This window comes from Ascidiella aspersa, chromosome 6 (assembly GCF_963924565.1).
Source record: "Ascidiella aspersa chromosome 6, kaAscAspe10.2, whole genome shotgun sequence".
In the NCBI taxonomy this organism is placed as follows: Eukaryota; Metazoa; Chordata; class Ascidiacea; order Phlebobranchia; family Ascidiidae; genus Ascidiella; species Ascidiella aspersa.
Window position 1 is genome coordinate 21,247,300 of NC_139452.1, and position 17,204 is coordinate 21,264,503.

Genomic DNA, 17,204 nt, shown 5'->3' on the forward strand with positions numbered 1-17,204 from the left:
AAAATAAATGTTGTTTTAAGGCGAATAGAAGGTTTTAACAATTTAAATCATTTGTGCTGCGAGACGTTTCTCAGTCTGCTAATGTGAAAAACATATTGTCCTCTATTGTTTTGTGTAAACAAGACGTAAATAAATTAATATAGGATCACATCAGAGTATAATTTACTTATAAATTATTTTCGATGTTTTGTACTAGATGCGACGCTGAGTTGAAATTAAAAAAAAATAGAGCGGATATCTTATTCTTATATTGTGGAATATAGTGTTTTTAGTTATGTCCTATTCATATTAGGTAAGCACAACATTCAATCACGGACGTTGAAAATAAATGCAGTGTTGGCACACTAAATTAGACGTTTGAAATCCGTTATCGGATAGTTATTGTATAATATGGAGGTAGTCTTGCTCTCCCTGAGTTTTTTTTTGTGTCGATATGATGGCAATTGTCCATTTATCTTGACAGTTCTAAAGTGCTCAAGACTAATTTTGGTTTGTTGTTAGGTTGTGACGTTGGATTTAAAGTTGAAGAATATAGGTACAATTATCGAATATTCATCTTAAGCTTTGCATATAGCGGTTGTTCAGAATGTTGCACATTGCTTGATGCTATGTGTTTGGTTCCAGTTGCAATATGTTTTGTAAATATGACGTTTTAAACAGTCGCAGGTTTATCTTGAAAATACCGGAAATGATACCGTTACAGGTTGAGTGGTGCAGAAGAACAACATCGCAAAAACATTGCACATAAGCATATGCTATTCGTATTTTAGGCCTTTGGATATGATCTATTAAAATAACGTTTCCCATTACTTTGTATTATGCGATTTATGGATCCAGTTGCCGACCTGTAAGTTTGCTTGACAATTTGTTTTGCGTGCAGTTTTTGTTAAACTGAAAAAAAAATGGACCTGATATTGGATCCACTGTTAAATAATTCTTACGGAACCGTGCTAGTTATCATCGTATTATCTTTTCTCTATATTTGGTACCGAAGACCACCTTTATATCCGCCCGGACCAAGGGGACTTCCCATTGTAGGAATTGTGCCTTTTCTTAGCAAATCGGTAGAACGTGATTTCGCCAAATGGGGAAATAAATATGGCCCTTTAATGGTTGTCCCGATGGCATGGCAGAACTGGCTGGTTCTCAGTGATTACGATATCATAATGGAGGTAAGTAGTGTGTGACATGGCTACTGTATTATATTTAAGGTCAGTATATCGACAATATTAGGGATGGGTCCCTAAAATAAAGTCTGAATATCGGTTCCTAGATGGGTCACATATCCCAGGTTTAACTGTACAAATATACAATTATATAATTTCTCTGCAAAGTGTCGTTAAATCGACGCAGCCAGGCAAACAAAGAAAAATAAAAAAGCAAAGGAAAATAAACATTTTTTTATGTAAAAAAAGGAAATTTATAGCTAATGTTTTTTCTCTTGTTTTAAGGCTTTGGTGAAAAACAGTGATGCTTTCTACGAACGTCCATACCTTCGTTTTTTGTCAATGTTAACCAAAAACGGAGTCGTTTTTTCGACTGGCGGAGAACGCTGGAAGTCACATCGAAAGTTTGGTTCAATCGCTATTAAAAAGTTAGTATCGCTTAAACAGTTTAGCAGTAGATAGACAAAAGCTGCAACTTGAACATTACATTTGTTGGAAAAAATCAAACTCTCACAAATGATTTTTTGCTGTTTTTTTGCAAAAAATTATTTCCTTTTGGTTTAATTTTGTCAAGCTATTCCTGTTTTCAGTGCAAGTAAAGGTGTATTGGAACGCAAGATTAACGAAGAAACGAGATATCTAGCGGAAGAATTGCAGAAGTTTGAGGGAAAGCCTTTTCAAATACAAGTCGGTTTAAATGAACTTGGCCGTTATACTTGTTTCATAATTTAGGCGGCCTAATACAGCCGCTGACATATGCAACTCCAACGACATGGCACTTATTTGAGAAAACTTGTTTAACAAACCGCTGTGAAAATAGTCTAGGCCCTAGGGTTATTTTCATTTTTTCATTATTTTATATAGGCCTACATGCTAAAATGATGCTAGTATAGTACTGAACCCAGTAATAAATATAAATAACCAATAAAATTGTTAAAACTATGAAATTATTTATACGTTTTAGATTGGAATTAATGTCAATAAAAAATAGCTTAAATTCCTAGTGTATTTTTTTAGAAATGAGTTATTATAATTTTTATAGGTATGCTTTTCCGGCCCATAGGAACCCATTCTGTTTAGCAAAATATTTTGCAATTAAGCATTTCTGAATAAAGTATGTTCGTTTATTTATAGTTCTTATTTTCTATAAAAAGTTTGAAATTAGAAATGCTAATTTTTTTTGTCCCATATTTTAGCATATGTTGACCAAAGCTACATGTAACATTATTAGCAATATGGCTCTTGGAAGTAGATTTGACTACGACGACAGCAGGCTAAAAGTCCTCGTTAAATGTGTTTTGGATCAGTAAGTTTTTTTTATTTCAAACGGTTCAATTGGACGTTTATAGCTTAATTAATATATAAATCTAAAATTTGGTGTTTATATATATAACATTTGTGGTGCTCCTAAAGTAACTTTTTTCATGTATTTTATATGTAACTTTGTGATGCCATCTCTGAAATAATTGTCATGCACCCACCCTAAACAAAAATCCTAGATCCGCACCTGCTTATAATACATACATACGATTATATTGTTATGTATTATTATTTGAGCGCAGTTCCGGTACGCTATAGTATAATATAAAACAACAAATGTAAGTGATGGTTATTAAATTAAACTGGTGATAACATTTGCTACACACAAATTGTTATTGCGTTTAGATTTTCTATGTTAAGCCATTGGAAATCCAACGTTGTAACCTTTCTTCCATTTCTTTGTGACATACCTCCATTTTCTTGGCACGTCTCGGAAAGCGTTCAGATATTTCACCCGATGAGAGGTAGTGTATGGATCTCTACACAAACTATGAGCATTGGATGTTTTATTTGTTCAACGACTCAAAAATAGAACTTGAGTTTGTACATTTACTCAAATCATTTGCGATTTTGGACCGTATAAAGGAATTTAGCAACAATATTATGTTTTAGTTTTTAGTTTAGCAACAATAATATGTTTAGCTGCGGAGTCGTTTAAAAATAACTCGAGTCCGACTCCGGCTAAAAAAATAAACCCGAGTCCGAGTCCCAAATCCGGATCAAACTCTTCAGCCTGTATTCCGCCAATTTACGTTACTAAATACGGTGGATATTCAGCAATCCACATATAGGGGTGTTGATAATTCCACTCACAATACATGGTTGGAAACATCGACCATAAGCTATTTTGCCTTTACAATTTACAGTTGGCGTCCATATCAGTTTTAAAATAATGTTACTGCGCCTGCGTACGTCGGATTCGGGATACGGGTTGCTTTATGTGGTCGTACGAATGTCCCAAATCCGACACCGACTTTACATCCCTGATGTTAAACATTTAATGTTGGTAACAAATGACAATAAAAATAAAAAAACTTTTTAGTTTTTTTTCAATATAAAATATATTTTTCATTTCGACACAAAACAATCATAACAATAAGCCTCTTTTGCTGTTACGGATCGCACGTCAGTTTTCTAAAAGTGTGTTTATTTTCGGGGAAAGAACAGAACTTATCACTGAATTTGTGGAGGAACATAAATCGACTTACGATCCGAAAGACATAAGAAATATTTTAGACGGTTACCTGGAACAATTTCGTAATGAAAGAAACAATTTTAATTTGAAGGTATGTAGTTAATTAACTGGTGACATGCCTAGTCTTGCTTGTTGGTAAAAAAATTATAATTTTACTGTTTCACAAAATTATGTAAATTAAATAACATTTTCGAAAGATAATTACAAAAGTCGTATTTTTAACTCGTGTAAAATTTAATTTTTTCCAACATGATTACAAAAGTCATATTTTTAACTCGTGTAAAATTTAATTTTTCCAACATGATACTGTATTTGGGTGTTTGCTGACTAACGAATGACTATTTACTAATAAACCGATAGGATTGTCAAGATTTCTTTATCGATTTGTTTGTTGCTGGTACTGAGACCTCTGCTACTACTTTATGGTGGGGTATTTTGTGCTTGATCATTCATACGGAAGTACAAGAGAAAATTCAGAAAGAAATTGACGACGTTATCGGTATGATATTAGAATCGCTAATGTAGATGTTTCAGCTTTCGATTTTAAAGTAGATGTTTCAGCCTTTCTTTCGTAATTGAAGCTTAATAAACTTAAAATAAATCAATTTTTTTCATACATTTTTTGTAGGTAAAGATGGCATTCCATCAATGATTCACCGAAGACAAATGCCGTACTCTTGCGCAGTCATGCATGAAATAATGCGCTTCAGAACCTTATTGTCCCTTTCGCTGCCAAGGTGCGTTGCTAATGACGTCACCATTCGTGGATATCGAATTCCTAAAGGCACCAATGTAAGTAAATTATCCGAAATTTATTTTTCTGTGATAACTAATAAAGGTGTTCATTTATATTACGAACCATTTGCTGCCTACAATGCCGATTAAACTTTATTGAAAAATTACAGCGTACCAAAGTACCATGCATATATTCATAGTTAATTTATTCTGGTGTACGTTCAATCGGCGTTAAGCAAACTTACACCACCGGAAGCAACAAGTTGTTAGTATAATCAATGCGATGTTTTCACTGTAGGCAAACAAGCCTGTGGATTAGTGCTTAAATAAAAACATTACAAAAAATATTTTGAAATGAATTTTCATTATTTTCTAATTTCTACTATTATCTGTATTAATATGGCTCTAAAGTTTTTCTGTGAGACCAATTGCATTATACGGTGTTTCTAGGTTATAACAAATCTTTGGAATGTGCACAACGACGATACCCACTGGAAAAATCCTGAAGAATTTAATCCAGAACGTCATTTGGACGCCGACGGTGCTTTTACAAATTCCAGACACGTTTTATCGTTCGGCGCCGGCGCCCGAGTGTGCCTGGGCGAGCAAGTGGCCCGGACGCAGGTCTGGCTCTTTCTGATTTCAATCGTGCAAAAGTTCGAGCTTTCTTTTGATCCAGAAGATTGCAATCCACCAACTCTTGATTGCGGCTCAACGGCTCTTGTTAACCTTCCTGACAAATACAACATGATTGTCAAATCTAGATAAAACTGAATCTAAAGCGACAGTTTGTTTGATACTTTTTTATATATATATTTCGTACAATTAATATTACTGATTTGGTTCAGAGATACTTTTGGGCAACAAAAACTACCTGACAATTAAAAATCAATGTTTTATTTGCACGAATTGATTGAGTTTTAGAACAGTATTCGCTTAATGTTGCACGTATAACTGTTGCAGCATAAAAGATTAAAGACTTAAGTTTTTTCTGGTAGAAAGCATTTAAAGTTAGGTAACATAACATTTATTGGAATTTCGTTTTCCAAAAATGTTCAAGCATTGATGGTAATTATACAAGTTTGATGTCATTAGCGCTAAATTTTATCACAATTAGAAATTTATGGTATAATCACTATATTTTGTTCATGCTGACAAGTCGTCCCAGTTATGACTGCCGTGGAGTGATTAATAAAACGCGCAACTCGTACACTTTCCGCAACAGCATCCAAAACCCATTTTGTAGTTTTATCTTGTTAACAGGCCGCATTACTTTGGAATTAACGTTTTTTTGCCTCTGTCAACCAAGGAATTTTGCTATAAAGTTTGACTCAAAATTATAAACAAACTGTAGTAATTAACTGTTTACAGCTACTGCAGCGATAATTCTATGATTGTTTTAAAACAATAGAACTATACTAATGGATATCGTTTAAGGAGATTTTATTGGTGGAGAAATGAAATTTGCTTTACGGTTAAAATGATTGTTGGCGGTAAGTTAAGGTAAAATCGCTTCCCACCTCATACTGTGGTTATTTTAATAAACTAAAAATTTACATGCTATATATTATAAGGTGACCTAGAGTTAGGAATTGTCAGGAAGTTTCAATATTTTAACAGTTATCCATAACAGTTGCCTAAATCTTTCGTGGTGCGGGCCAGAAATCAAAGCACTCCGCGGGCCGCAGGTTGCACGTGTAAAGTGATACTTACGCACTTTTTTTGCGGCTCGCACTATGTTTCTGCGCAACATCTCGGGCAGTTGTCACGAAATGATGCCATCATTAAAGCGGAACGGTTTATAGCCTGCAGTGACCTAATCCTCGCGAACATAGGGCTGCTTCAAAAAACGTTACTCAAATCTCGCTTTTAATTAGAAGTTGCTTGAACCATTTCTTTAAATATTAACTATAAGGCCGAAACAAACCAAATCGGCTGAAGCCCATTAAATGAACCGATGTGGAAAAATTTTACCTCCGGCTTGAACCCGCAGGCAATAAGGCACACTGGAGATGACGGACGAAAAATACTCTAGTACCGTAATAATTCTGTGAGATAGTTTTTAAACATACTGTGGCTAGTGCTTTGTATGCTCGAACGAAACCGTGTGTTTGTGACTATAGTTAGCCTAATGGAAACACTGTTTGCCGTAGGCCTACGACTACCTCTGACCTTGCAGCAGCAGGAGTCCCGCAAAAGAAATTTCCTCTGTTTATTGCTTGGATTCAGTTTAACATAAACCAAAAATGTATAAAATTCAAACCGATCTAAATAATCATTTTTGGACCAGGGTTCTGTAGCAGGCCTTATTTATTTACTAGTACTCAGCATCTTTTCTGTAGGCCGCACAATTTTTTTTCCGGCCTGATTTTGAAAAAAACGGTATATATTTCATTATTTGGTTTGCGTCTTGCAAGATGTTTCAGCAGCTCGGCTCTAGTTGTCACGCAGTGACATCATCGTTGATGCGGAACGGTAAATAGCCTACAGTGACCTAACGCTAACCAATACAGAATAGGTTGCTGGTCACGAAATTTTGCTGGCAAAGCCTGATGACATTTTACTACCATTCTGTGGTTTCAATAGGTGATTGTTTTGAACGGAACAATCAGTGATGAAATCAGTGAAAAAGATTTAGCATATCACATTTCGGAAAACAAGTCTGTATATACGGAGTGAAGAAGTTGAGTAGGAAATTAACGTTGACGTCAATTAGAGATTTAATACCTAGAATTTTTTCAATATGACTGTAAAACAGGCTGATATGTAACTGACAGCTACCGGAAGCTATGCGATTGCCGTTTTCGATACGCAGTAGCCAGGATTGGGTCCTTATACTTAGTATTACGGCCTGCGGGCCGTATAAATCACACAACATTACCATGCGAAGTGTTTTGTTGCAAAAACTAAGAGAATATTTTTTACAAAAATGAATAATTTTTAATACTGGTTCAGATCGTTTAACGTATCACATTGATTAGGATAGCGCATTTTATGGATCCAGTAGCACTAAGTCTATTACTCGACAATTTGCTTTGTAAACAGCTTTACCGGTTTATCAAAATGGACCTGATGTTTAAACCTCTGTTAAATAATTCTTACGGAACCGTGCTAGTTATCATCGTATTATCTTTTCTCTATATTTGGTACCGAAGACCACCTTTATATCCGCCCGGACCAGGGGGACTGCCCATAGTAGGAATTGTGCCTTTTCTTAGCAAATCGCCAGAACGTGATTTCGCCAAATGGGGAAATAAATATGGACCTTTGATGGTTGTCCCGATGGCATGGCAGAACTGGCTGGTTCTCAATGATTACGATATCATAATGGAGGTAAGTAGGCTAATGATTATTTTAACAATGGTGTTTAATGCTTAAAGACCGTAGGAAAATTAACTTATTAAATTTTGAATGGATTTCTATGCTATAATACTGATTGAGGAAATAGGGTAATGTTACACTTAGAGCGACACAAAACATTCATCGTTGTCAAATTGAACAGTATCTGCGCTATTAATCTCGTTAACAAACTAATTTAATTTTAAAAGGCCATAAAAATACTCGCCACCAAGATAACGCAATCTGTTAATCCCTAGTAGATTCAAAATAATTAGATTTAAAAGTAGACTTACCTCTTTTATCCGCCCCTATTTGGCGTTTTTTTTATAACTTTGTCCAACAAAGTTTTTTGATATTCCCAGGCTTTGGTGAAAAACAGCGATTCTTTCTACGAACGTCCATACCTTCGTTATTTGTCAATGCTAAGCAAAAACGGAGTCGTTTTTTCGGTCGGAGGCGAACGCTGGAAGTCACATCGAAAGTTTGGTTCAATCGCTATTAAAAAGTTAGTGCCTTCATTTTATTATACTAAATATAGACTCAACGCATAACAAAATATAGTAATGAAATGAGTCGATGCAACTTTAAATTATTAAGCTTACTTGTACGTTTTCTTTCTTAAACTATTACTATTTTTAGCGCAAGTAAAGGTATCTTGGAAAAAAAAGTTAATGGAGAAGCAAGACATCTTGCAGAGGCGCTACAAAAGTTAGAAGAAAAGCCTTTTGAAATACAAGTGGGTTGAATGATATCACAATAAGAACGTTTAGTATACACACATACATTTATAGAAAATGTAATAACATGATTTGAAGTGTTTTTTACATTACTTGACAAATTATTCCTGGCTAACAACATACATGTTTTAAATAGCAAAACATTTGTTTAATAACACGGATGAAAATGGTTAATCGCTTTTCTTCGTTAGAATCTACTGACTAACGCTACATGTAATATCATCTGCAACATGGCACTTGGGAGTAGATTTGAGTACGATGACGTCAGATTCAACAGACTCGTTCAAAGCGTATTGGATCAGTAAGTCAAATTTTAGTACAAAATAAACACACTTTAGTTCAGTGCTTTGTTGCCATTGGTCACTTTTCTGCTTTTTGCTTCACTAAAGTGAACATTTTATGCGCGAACAATTATCGATTAATGCCTAAAACAATCTATCGGAAAGGCCTAAACCTAAATGGTCAAAGTAACGCTTGAAACTGTAGGAAAGGGGTATGGGACAATCGGGGGCCATGGGTCTGGCATCGGCCGTTTTGATGTCGACGTTTTTTCTTATCTTAGTCTTATGGATGGAGTCCGTTTTCTACATGACATGGTTCATTGTGTAGCTGAAAATATAGCTATCATATTAGAACTCTAAACAATAAAATATTATTAATGGTTTATTACCTGATCCGATGCAGCCATTCGGTTGTAGGCTATATACTTGGAATCGAATTTTGCCACAAACAAAACGTTATAAAGTAAACCCTGGACTGACAGACATTTCTATTAGATTGATTGCAAGGTACTGTTTTATCAATGTCGTATTTTAAATGATTTAAATAATTCGTTATGTTTAACACATCACCAATTGATCTAATTTATTTTTATGTGTTTTAACAAGGTATTAAACTCCATATCCTCATGAAAAAATTCAAATAAACTAGCATACTTTTCAAAAAAGGTATGTTTTCAATTGGCCAAATGCTGTGGTCTATAACTGTAATTAAATAATCATTGCTTTGCAAAAGAATAACCCTAAATTTAACGGCATGTTTGCTTCGCAGAACAGAATTTTGACCTGAAATAAATATATGTTTGATTGACACATATCGGGTATTGTTAAATATTATATTTTGGTTAAGGCGGAAATATAGGTGTTTAATCAAAAAATAGATTCATGAGACCTTTTTTTGGAAAGTTTGCTTTCAGTAGGAAGCTTAGTTTTTTTACACGTTATAATTGATTATGTTTCTTTGAGTAAAATTGGTTTTATTTTCAGATTTGCTTTGTCAAGCCATTGGAAAACGAACGTTATAACCTTTCTACCCTTTCTTTGTGGAGTACCCCCCTTCTCTTGGCACATACGAAAAAGTCTGCAAACACTGAAGCCTACTAGAGGTATGATATGCTGGTATTCACATATTTTTTAGGAAAACGTTTTTTTTTGTCGTTTTTGTTACACTTTATTGGTAATATGAGTATTAAGTAAAATTAGCTTGTCATGGAAATAGATAACACAACGCTGTACGAGATCGATAAAGCATTTTAATTTACCTTAATTTATCGCTAATCAGCAAAGTTTCGTTGTGTTTGTTTAAACCTCGCTACAGCGGTTACAGTGTCGGGAATTACATTTTGATTTACGTTAATTTTTGAAATACGTGATATGTAGACCTTATCGCTGAATTTATTGAGGAGCACAAATCGACTTACGATCCGAAGGACATAAGGAACATTTTAGACGGTTATCTGGAACAATTTCTATATGTATCTGAAGATTTTAAGTTGGAGGTAAAGTCGGTCATATATTTTAGTGTAATGATTTTACTGTGAATTTCTTTAACTGTAATTAAAATTCGACATAAAATGGGTGTCGTCTTATAAAAATGTTGCTGTCTGGGGCGAAGTTCTTCCTGAGTATAATTTATTTTACCAAATATAGGATTGTCAAGATTTTTTCGTGGACCTGTTTGTTGCTGGCACAGAGACCTCTGCTACCACCTTGCGGTGGGGTATGTTGTGCTTAATCATTCATTCGGAAGTACAAATGAAAATGCAAAAGGAAATTGACGAAATATTAGGTATATACCGATAGGGTTATTATAAAACTGTTCAATTTATTTGCTCTAATGGATGAAAGTGTTTCAATTGTGTAAAAACGAAAAATTAACAAAATACGAATATTAAGAATAAAAATAAGAAAAACGTTAGCAAACTTGGAAATTTTGAAAACAGATGTTGTTTGGAGCTTAAGGTTATAAACATTTCAGATATTGTTTTAAAAATTATAGTTGGGGTATATTTGCTGAACGCTACCAGACGGTCAATAGGTTTGGGTCTTTGATAATCGTCTGGTTTATACTGAATTTAACGTAATGAAAATCCGTATGTTTGATTGGTCTCAATATTAATTTGTATTTTTTACCTAATTTTGGTCCTGTGACCCACTTTAAACTATAAATACCACATCCCAAAGGGATACCTCAACGGTTAGGAAACAAAACATTCGGTCCTTTGCAGGCAAAGATGGCGTTCCATCAATGATTCACAGAAGGCAAATGCCCTACTCTTGCGCAGTCATGCATGAAATAATGCGCCTAAAAACTTTAACGAGTCTTTCGTTGCCAAGATGCGTTGCCAAGGACGTCACAATCCGAGGACACCGAATTCCCAAAGGCACAAACGTTAGTTGTTTCCGGTTGCTGTAAATATTTTTTTATTGATAGATCATAAGAACAATTAAATCCTACTAACAGGAATATGATTCAACCAGGGCTGCGGAGTCGGTTGAAAATAACCCGAGCCCGACTCCCGAGTCCGACTCCGGCCAAAAAAAAAACGAGTCCGTCTCCTGATTCCCAAGTCCGACTCCGATCGAATATGCGATTTTGTCGAGTCCCGAGTCTGGTCCTGACTCTACAGCTTCCATTTCGCCAATTTACGTGACTAAAATAACGTGGATATTTAGCAATCCACACAGGGATGTCGTATTCAACCGCAATACATGGTTAGAAATATCAACCAAATGGTATCCCATCTTTACAATTTCCAGTTGACGGCCATATCAGTTTAAAAATTTGGTACTGCGCATGCGCATGTCGGACTCGGGACTCAAGTGGTTTTACGTGGTCTTACTCGAGTCCCGAATCCCGAGTCCGACTCCGGCAGAACAAACCGACTCCCTGAGTCCCGAGTTCGACCCCGACTATGCAGCCCTGGATGCAACCATTTGTATTTACTTTGCTTGTTTAGCGCTAAACAATCATTTACGAAATAGTGTTGTGTCGTTTGATTAAATCGAACAACAAAACTCATCACTTTAAAGCGATTTGCTTCCATCAGGTTTTAACAAACCTCTGGAACGTCCATAACGACGATACTTACTGGAAAAATCCTGAAGAATTCAATCCAGAACGTCATTTGGACGCCGACGGCGCCTTTACAAATTCCCGGCACGTTATGCCATTCGGCGCCGGCGCCCGAGTGTGCCTGGGCGAGCAAGTGGCCCGGACGCAGGTTTGGCTCTTTCTGGTTTCAATCGTGCAAAAGTTTGAGCTTTCCTTTGATCCGGAAGATTGCAATCCACCAACTCTTGATTGCGGCTCAACGGCGATTGTTTATGTTCCTGACAAGTTTAAGATGATTGTTAAATCTAGATAAAAAATAAGCTTTTTGTAATAATTTAGTTGTATTTTCTACCTCAGGTATTATTAAAGTTGTTTTAAGGCGGACCTCGATTTTTGTTAGCGAACCTCAATTAAGAAACCCATGATTTTTCTGTATAGTAACCATAATAAACCTAATATTTACCGACTAACGTTTGTTTGGTTATATACAATGTAAATAAATTTATTACACCTTTGACATGTTTTTTGATGATATTCTTAATTTAATGGCATCTAATATATAGAACGCAGATATCACTCGGTATTTATTTGTTTATTCGCTGTGCACTTTGAAAAAGATAATAGCATATATGCGCTTCGTGAGAACTTTTTACTTGATAAAGTCACGCTTTGCAAAACCTTTTTCGGGTCATGTCTTAGTCGGGGGGATTGCCATGTTAATGAAGAGCAATGGCTAAAAGATTTGGGTCGCTCGTAAAAAGTTCGATGCATAGTACAGAATTTTTTTTTTTTTTTTTTTGGAAAACTTCTTCCACTCTTCCGCGCATTGAGTGATAAACTTTAGGACAGTGGTTCTCAACTTTTTTGTTCTGGCGACCGCGACCCCTTTTAAGTTTTCGATTAATTTCGCGAACCCGCAATTATAGTGTGTGATACATAAACCTTAGTAAATAAAAACACATTTTAAAATCGGCAAAATTCGAATAGGAAAAAAACCTAGAATTGCATCAAAATTTGGATAAAATGTGCTATGCACGTTGCACAACAAGCTATAGTTACGGTTTGAGCCAGGGTTGTCAGATGATGGGTTAAATATTAGGACACTGTTGGTGTGAAATTAAGATATTTTAGGTCAAATAATATTAGGCATGTACCCAGGGCCGGATTAACCAATAGGCTAATAAGGCTATAGCCTTGGACCCTGGAAAAATTCGGCCCTCAAGTTTTTAAGGTTAAATTTTTGTAGGGCTTATAGTTATACAGATCCAGTATCAATAGGCTACAGTACAGTTTTTGCTTAAAAACTAATAACTGAGTCGAGTCAATATGTGACTTGTGTGTGAGTAGGTGCACAAATCGTTTTATTTATGCTGCAAACAAGTTAAGAACTATTTACCCTCTGTGCTATCACTTTTAAGAGGAACACACAATAAAACCTAAAAAGCAACAATACCTAAAGCAGAACAAATTATAAACCCATAGAATAAAGACCAATGACATAAAATTAAATACGCAGATTGTTGTCCAGTACAGAATGGGATCAAAATCGTCTGAATAAGACCTAAATCTGTCAAAATACGTCCTAAATTCATCGTAATATTGCCTAAAATGGGCAATTTGCCTGTTAAGTTAAATTTGTGATTTTAGTTATGACCTTTCTTTTAACGTATTGTTACTCATTTTCTGACACGTTCTTTGATTTACTCGCAAGCAGGGATGTTCAAAGTAGAATGTTGTATCCTTTTATTACGTTTTATCCCGAAGTTTTAGACCTAATCGTACGTTTGCGAGTGGCAAGATTGGGGATAAAGGTCCGTCCATTACTGTGTTGCTTTATATGTAGCCATGTGTCAGCGTTTTTTCGGGCAGCCAATTACTTGACGATAACCTTCGCCTAATCTTTAGGTTTCCGTCAAATGCTGTTCGGCAAGCAACTAACTTGTAATGCCTGGTGCAGAGATTTCCCAATTTCCTTAAAAAGTTTGGAAAAGAACATTTCATCGTGAAACGCGCAAGGTGTGCTACGGGGTTACTCAATATGCCAATATTCAGCTAGGTCATGGGTCGGCAACCTACGGCCCGCCAATGTAATTCATCCGGCCCGCCGCGTCTTCGACAAACTAGACACGAGTCCATTTCAAATAGGCCTATTTATGTACTTTTTGACTATACGTAAGTGCGAAAAATTCGCGCTTCGCGCGATTGTTCTTTCTACGTCCGGTTTGTTTACGTTTTGATGCTGTCTTTGCAAGTAGATCTGCGCTTAAAAAAGGCTAACAAACGTTGAATAGATTAACTATTAAGGTTTTTGCCTTTCCTGAAAGCGTTTTATCACATTTTTCATAAGTAGTATGGATAACGAGGTTTGGACTCGAATTTTAATCTGCGCCAACACTTTACTTCCTCCGTAAACGTAATTAAACACATCTTTAGGTGCAAAAAAGGTCCGAGACCGCCTGATTTACGGTTGTTTTAACATTAACACAATTCTTAGTTAACATTTTGTGCGGCACGCGGAGGACTTTCTGATTTTGGTTTTGGCCCGCCACTAGAAATAGGTTGCTGCCGCTGAGCTAGCTTATGCACAGCGTATTTGCCAAACAATAGTAACGTATTATTAAAATAAAAATCTAGGTATCATCTCGTCGAATGTAGTGACAAAACATTAGTCGAATACAAAAAAAACTCGTCGGAGTTCAAAAACAAGCCTGGCAAAGACTAACTAAGTTAGGTTAATTTAAAACGACTGATTAATTAGTAGGTGCACTTAATATTCAACTTTTCTCTTCTTACATTTTGAGTTAAATGCTGTAGTATGTTGAAGGGTAGATTAAACTTCACGTTACAACCTCAAAATCCTGTTTTACGAGGTAAATAAAAAACCTGCAGATGCAAAAACGTCAAAAGTGACCCACTAGTCCCACAGCTCCCCTAAAATGAGTCTATGACACTTAATTACATTTATTACATGTTTTTATATTATGTTAATTTTATTTTGCAGTAGCCTAAATAATTTCAATTTTTCATGTATGTATTTTTACTACTTTTTGTAGCCTCGTTTGCAAAATTAGGCCCTTCCTTGGTAAATAGCCTTAGGCCCACAGTACCCTTAATCCGGCCCTGCATGTACCTAGTGTGAGACTACAGAGAATCAATGGAGGTAACGGTTCTTGGTGAGCAGCCAAACTCCTTACAAATTTACAAAACGGTTAGTCGTTAACGGTAGTCCAATAATAAACCTTTCTGTATATTCTATTTCCTTTTGCCAAAACTGCAACACCAAAATTTTATTACCGGGATTCTGTTGATGTTTTAGAAAAGGCTATGTAAAAATGTATGATACCACTGAAAAGTAGAAATACTTTGCCTGTAACCTATTATAAAACTAGCACAAATTTAATTGTTACTTGGCCTAAATTGCAATTTGGAACTAAAGCGCCCTATACTTCACCTGACGCTTTTATGCTGCACAGAAATATTGTGGAAATACGCCACAAAATCGCGCGAAGCGAATTTTTTTTTGATTTTTCGTTGGTAAAGTTGGTATAAACAATTTTGGAGGCCTCTTGAGCCTGTGGATTTACTTCATCCCACAAGGTTTCAAAAAATTCGGCCAAATTAGAACAGAAAGCTTACTGTCCTAATAATTAAAAACCGTCGGACACAGCAGTTAAAATTAGGACAATTTATGGTTTTTGGCCCGAATTTTGTAATGGTGACGTCATAAACGCGACAGGTTCACTGCAGCAAAAGCCACACAAAGACAAATGTTAGACTGGCGGTCAGGGCTGCCACTCCTTGGGATTTTTCCCAAGATCTTGGGATTTCAGCCTAGACCTTGGGATCTGGGGATATCTGTTCCATATCTTGGGAATTTTAACTCATTAGCAGGTTGAAATTACAAATATTTTTTTGCTTGTATTTAAGGACTCATTTCGTAATAAGAATAAGGAAGTAAATATTTGTCTGGTTCGTGGGTTTACGTATACATTACTTATGTGACGTAACAATGCTATTACTAGCTTGTGTGACGGCGTTAATGCTCCAGACCCAATCGACGATAATAATGAGAGCTATTAGAGAAGGGGTCGGCAACCTACCGCCGGATCCGGCCCGCAAATGTAATTCATCCGTCCCGCCGGCTATTTGACAAATTAGACACGAGTCAATTTTCCTTTTTGAATATTTTAACTATTCGTAAGTGCAAAAAAGTGTCGCGTTTAGCGCGAATGATCTTTGTGCATTCGGTTTGTTTATGCTTTGATGCTGTCTTTTAAACTATAGAACACAGCGCTTCTTTACCGTTGCGACGTGGAAGGTTAACAATTGCGTTGCGGACAAACGGAAAAGATTAAATATCAACATTTTAGCATTTTTGGCAATGTAATAAAAAACTTGAAATTTATAAAAAAATACCGGTATACCTAAAAAAAAAAAAAAAAAAAAAAAAAAAATCAAGCTCGCTTCGCTAGAGGTAAAGTTATCGCGTTTCTTCGAAGTAGGTTTATTACACTTTTTATTAGTAGTATGGATGACTAGGTGTGGACTCAAAAAAACAATTTTCTGCCTCCTTGAATGTAATCAAACGCGTCTTCAAGTGCAAAAAATCGAGGCCCGCCTGATTCACAGTTATTCTAACATTTTAATACCACGCTTCTCGTTAACTTTGTGTGCGGCCCGCAGATACCTTTATCAGTTTGGTACTGGCCCGCGACTAGAAAAAAGGTTGCTAAAACCTGTGTTAGAGCTTCAATACACGATGGATGCCCACCACAAAGTCCGCCACAGTCTCTTATATTTCAGCTTTTTTAATCTTGGGATTTTTTTCAATTCTTGGGATTTTTAGACATGAAACCTTGGGATAAATTGAAAATCTGAGTGGCAGCCCTGCTGGCGGTTGCTTTTGTTCATTCTATACTGCTAAAATTTTGGTACATACTTTTTATTTCTCATGAAGTTTTCCTTTATCAAACACCACACGGTGACCCCCCAGACAACCCCTTGCTCGACCCCCAGGTTGAGAACCATTGCTTTAGGATGTGGTATAAACTCTTTTTGAGAAAAAAACGGATGTACACCTCTCAATCTTTACAATAGTTGCTCATTAAACCGTAACTGAGAATGTAAATTAAAAATAAACTCTTTCGACATTTTCCTATGTATTTTATTTAACATTTAGAATACCTATACAGGATGCTTTCGTCAGAAAATGCTAAATTGACCATGCTCAAAACCCACGCAAGGTAAGACGCTTCAGACACTCCAAAGCTACTGAAACCACACTAACTTTGCTAAAAACTGGAATTTCACCTAACACGCTACTTTTGTTATATGTAAATACATAAAACCTCGTGATACTTATACAAATAGGGGTAATAA

At 35.8% G+C, this 17,204-nt stretch overlaps 2 protein-coding genes across 2 annotated transcripts; both read left to right on the top strand.

Annotated features, from left to right (window-relative positions):
* The first annotated feature begins 902 nt into the window (after positions 1–902).
* Positions 903–5,197, top strand: LOC146140732 (cytochrome P450 2F2-like). The gene is made up of 9 exons (XM_083392684.1): positions 903–1,172; positions 1,452–1,594; positions 1,757–1,853; positions 2,363–2,472; positions 2,832–2,950; positions 3,654–3,772; positions 4,042–4,180; positions 4,310–4,473; positions 4,867–5,197. Exons 1-9 carry the CDS (start codon positions 903–905, stop codon positions 5,182–5,184), a joined length of 1,479 nt encoding a protein of 492 aa, XP_083248810.1. The 3' UTR covers positions 5,185–5,197.
* Positions 5,198–7,506: 2,309 nt separating this feature from the next.
* Positions 7,507–12,138, top strand: LOC146140733 (cytochrome P450 2H2-like). Its single transcript, XM_083392174.1, is given in 9 exon segments — positions 7,507–7,749; positions 8,118–8,266; positions 8,395–8,491; positions 8,684–8,808; positions 9,773–9,876; positions 10,151–10,269; positions 10,421–10,559; positions 10,999–11,162; positions 11,821–12,138. Coding segments are annotated over 9 exon segments (1,278 nt in total). The 5' UTR covers positions 7,507–7,686.
* Positions 12,139–17,204: the final 5,066 nt, after the last annotated feature.